The sequence below is a fragment of the Gossypium arboreum genome, chromosome 2, assembly GCF_025698485.1.
Source record: "Gossypium arboreum isolate Shixiya-1 chromosome 2, ASM2569848v2, whole genome shotgun sequence".
NCBI lineage: Eukaryota > Viridiplantae > Streptophyta > Magnoliopsida > Malvales > Malvaceae > Gossypium > Gossypium arboreum.
The window spans coordinates 110,553,728-110,558,289 of NC_069071.1; the positions used below are offsets into that span (position 1 = coordinate 110,553,728).

The 4,562-nt window shown below is 31.8% G+C and overlaps 1 protein-coding gene across 1 annotated transcript; it reads left to right on the forward strand.

The window, feature by feature from the left end:
- The first annotated feature begins 1,694 nt into the window (after positions 1–1,694).
- LOC108462964 (trihelix transcription factor DF1) lies at positions 1,695–3,808 on the forward strand. The gene is made up of 2 exons (XM_017762889.2): positions 1,695–2,115; positions 2,212–3,808. Exons 1-2 carry the CDS (start codon positions 1,835–1,837, stop codon positions 3,407–3,409), a joined length of 1,479 nt encoding a protein of 492 aa, XP_017618378.1. The 5' UTR covers positions 1,695–1,834; the 3' UTR covers positions 3,410–3,808.
- The last annotated feature ends 754 nt before the right edge of the window (positions 3,809–4,562 follow it).

The following is a 4,562-nucleotide window of genomic DNA, read 5'->3' on the forward strand; positions in this document are numbered from 1 at the left end:
ACCTCCTCTTTGCTCTTCTTTTTATACATCTATCCAACCAACCAACCAACCCTTTTTATTTATTTATTTTGCCTTTTCTAGAAAAACTAATAATAAAACCCTGAAGATTCCACTGCAAAAGAGTACACAAAAGGTATTTAAGTAAAAAAAGCAAAAAAAAAAAAGAAAAAGAAAAAAAGGTCAAATAAGACACAACTTCTTTGATATTGACATTTGACCAGCATAGTCCTACAACCGATATAATCATGGATAGAGTTGGGTTAAGTTTAGATTAGGTTTAATTAAAAAATTATACTTATTTATTAAGTTCGGGCTCGGTCGAGCCTAAAAAAATAAGTTTAAAATTTTAATTAAGTTCGACTCAGATAAAAATATTAAAATTTAGGCCTGACTCAATTAGCCTATATTAATTTTTATATTATTTTTAAATATATAATACATCAAAAATATTAAAAATATTAAAATAAATATTTTCCAACAAATTGAAAATATATTTTAAAAAATATGTAAATTTAAATAATACTAAGATAGATGCAACTTAATAAGCAAATGCCTCTAAAATAATAATAAAAATTAACAAATACATTTAAAATAATAATAAAATTAACAATAAAATAAGTTTTATACAATATCTAAATAATAATGACAAAATAGTAACAACATAATAGTAAATTGGTAGCAAAACAAGGAGAAGATAACATTCAAAAATAAAAAAATGCAGATTTTTTTTGTCCTTTAGTGAATTCGAGTCGGGTCTGGGCTAAAAATACCTTACCTGAGGCTCGACCCATTTTTTAAATGGGCCTTATTTTTTTGTTCAAGCCCATTTTTTGAGCCTATATTTTTGCCCAAACCCTCTCACATTTCGGGCGAGCCTTCGGGTCAAACCGGATAGCCCGACCCATGAACACCTCTATCCACAGCAGACAATAATAGAGTAATAAATTCCCCTACATGAATAAAAACTAGACTTTATGAGTTTGGCAGTTTGAAGATCCATCTGAAAAGTTAAGAGATTTGAATAAAAATATAAGTTTGAAGAATGAATTTCGGTAAAAAAAAAGATCTATTTAACCTTGGATAAGGGTTTTTTTGCCCCAGGCCGGACCAACTCAAATTTACAAAAAGAAAAAATCTTCTATTTTACTATTATATTTTTATTGTTTTTCACTATTTTTCTTGTCATTTTCACTATTATGTTATTACTATTTTATTGTTAATCTTGTTACTATTTTAATATTATTTAAGTATAAAAGTCTTTTTAAATTTATTTTTAATTTGTTGATAAATATTTTTTAATATTTTTAGTGTATTATATTTTAAAAAATAATATAAAAATTAGTATAGGCAAACTGAATCAAACTCAAATATTAATATTTTTATCGAAGTCGAGACCTAAAGTTTTGTCAAGATCAAATTCAACTTATAAACAGGTCTAATACAAAGCCATTATTATTATTGGTATAATTGGTTTTCGCACTTCAATTTTATAAAATATTCATTTTAATTTTTAAAACTTTAAATTTATATTGTTTATTAAAACATCTTAACATGAATGACAATTAAAGTACGTTAATTTATGTGTATACCGCATTAATAATTAATTGTTAACCTATATCAATTTTCACATATATTTTAAAGTAATTTGATAAATAATATAAATTTTAAAAATAAATAAAAAAGTTAAAATCATTTTTTTAAGTTATTATGCTCTTTTTTTTTTCTTTTTCTTTTTTTTTCCATTGAAAGCTGTGAGTAAATAGCTGGATCTTGTCAAGGGGCAAAAACGAAGAGGAAGAAAGGACTACTTGTAGGATAAAGAAAACGTTCATATATGCTGGGTGGTGGTGGCACAACTGCTAGTGTTAGCAGCGTCGGTGGTCGTAATGGAAGAAATGAAGCTGCTGCTGCTGTTGCTGTGTTTGATACCAACGACGGCAATAATAACAATACCGGTGAAGATGATAGAAGCAAAGTTGATGAAGGTGACCGTTCTTTTGGAGGTAACCGATGGCCGAGGCAAGAGACTTTGGCACTTTTGAAAATAAGGTCTGATATGGATCTTACTTTTCGTGAAGCTAGCGTTAAGGGTCCATTATGGGAAGAGGTTTCAAGGTCATTATTATCTTTTCTTTTTTATATTTTTTTTCTTTCGGTTTCCTGTAAGTTTGATGAGTAGAGATCTAAGTTTATTTTATGTAAAAATGTCAGGAAACTAGCAGAGCTTGGTTATCATCGAAGTGCCAAGAAATGCAAGGAGAAATTCGAGAATGTTTACAAGTACCATAAGAGAACTAAAGATGGACGAAGTGGTAAGGCCGATGGTAAGACTTATCGGTTTTGTGATCAGTTAGAAGCTTTTCAAAATCAGCCTTCCATTCAATGGCCACCACGACCGCCAATGACAGCAGCAGCTACTATAAATCAGTCCATTTCGGCAGTTCAAATGTCGAATTCTATTTCTTCGTCGACTTCATCTGATTTAGAATTACAAGGTCGTAAGAAGAGGAAAAGAAAATGGATGGATTTTTTCGAGAGGTTAATGAAAGAGGTGATTCAGAAGCAACAAGTGATGCAGAAGACATTCTTGGAAGCAATTGAGAAACATGAGCGTGAAAGAATTGTCCGTGATGAAGCTTGGAAGGTACAAGAAATGTCAAGATTAAATACAGAAAGAGAGATATTAGCCCAAGAAAGATCAATAGCAGCAGCCAAAGATGCAGCTATAATGGCCTTTTTGCAGAAATTATCCGAGAAACAAAACCTGGGGCAGTCACAAAATGGTCCACTACCGCCACCGGCAGTGGTTCCTGCGGCGGTTGCTCCACCACCGGATAATGGGAATCAAATTCAAACCCATACATCAAGTTCATCAAGATGGCCTAAAGTTGAAATCGAAGCATTGATTAAGATAAGAACTAGCCTTGATTCTAAATACCAAGACAATAGTCCTAAAGGACCATTATGGGAGGAGATATCAAACGAAATGAAAAAGCTTGGTTACAATCGGAACGCCAAAAGATGCAAAGAGAAATGGGAGAACATAAATAAGTATTTCAAGAAGGTGAAAGAAAGCAACAAGCGAAGGCCGGTTGATTCAAAAACATGTCCCTACTTTCACCTACTTGATGTTTTATATAGAGAAAAGAACAAACATGACTGTTCTTCCAAATCCAACCCCTTGATGGTACGCCCAGAGAAGCAATGGCCACCTCCTTTAGAGCCCCATCAACAACACCATGATACTATAATGGAAGACATGATGGAAAGTGATCAAAACGATGATGAGGAAGAAGATGAAGGGGGTAGCTATGAACTTGTAGCTAGCAAACCAGTTTCGATGGGCACAGCTGAGGGATGTCAGAAGGAAACCACTGAAATTTCATTTGCCCACATGATAGTCAGATAAATGCCAAGAATCAACAGCTAAGTGGGACAGGATCCGGTTAATGGTGAATTGAACTTTTATAGGTGAGCACACATTGGGGTGGGGGGGGGGGTTTGTAGCATATAGTAAGAGGTTCATTATTATTTATTTTTTTAGATAAATGAATAAGTTGAGAATCTCATTCCTCATAATAATAGACAGGGAAAAAAGAGGCCTAGTGCTGTATATTTTTCTTGTTCATGTTCTTGTTGATGGTGGTGTAAATGTGAGAAATGGTAACTGCATCCGCTTTATAGCTTAGGTACTGTTCTCTATGAGATTGTTGCTAAGTTCTTGGCTAATAGATTAGTGCATGCCATAGATATATGTATTGATATGTCTCAAAGTGTTTTTTGTTTTTATCCATTGGATTTTAGATAACATATTGTCCAACATGAGCAAAGCTTATGAACCTATTGAATATGATATGGTTTGGAAAATGTAACACTAAACTGGATTAGTTTGATTATGGATTGAATATTATTTTCTTATTGAACCTAATCCTGGCTCGAGAAATAATGTAAAAGTTGTGAAGGTTATATATATCCAGGGATGAATCCAGGATTTTATTCTAATTGGGCAAAACTTTTAAATCCGAACAACCTTTTTTTTTAACGTAAAAGAGTGTCAATTCTTCACAGATATTTTTTTCTTATCAAACAAATCAATTTAATATTATTTAAAAAGTATGAACGGTTTAACTGTAAAAAAATTAAAAGAAAAAAAAATCACACTATATAAAATTAAATATTTCTTTCTAATATGCAAAAAAGAATAACTAATACTATACTAAAATTTTCATAAATATCTTTATAATTCCAAAAATTAAATTAAAAAAATTGGCCTTAGTCCTATTTCTCAATTCTAAGCATCCTAAATTGCACCCTCCGCTTTTTATAAGATCGAACTCATCAATGAAAGAATCTGTTGAAAATTCTCGAGCTATCTCTTTTTCGATGTATGCCACCAAGTAAGTTGAAAGAAAATCATCCTCCATTCTGTTGCGAAGCCTTGTCTTTACAATTTTCATGGCTGAATATGCTGTTTTTCGAGGTCTTTTGCTTAAGCCAAGAGGAAGATAATTTATATTTTTTTACTCTGTGCTCTCAGTCTCGACATCAAACTCCTTTCTTTT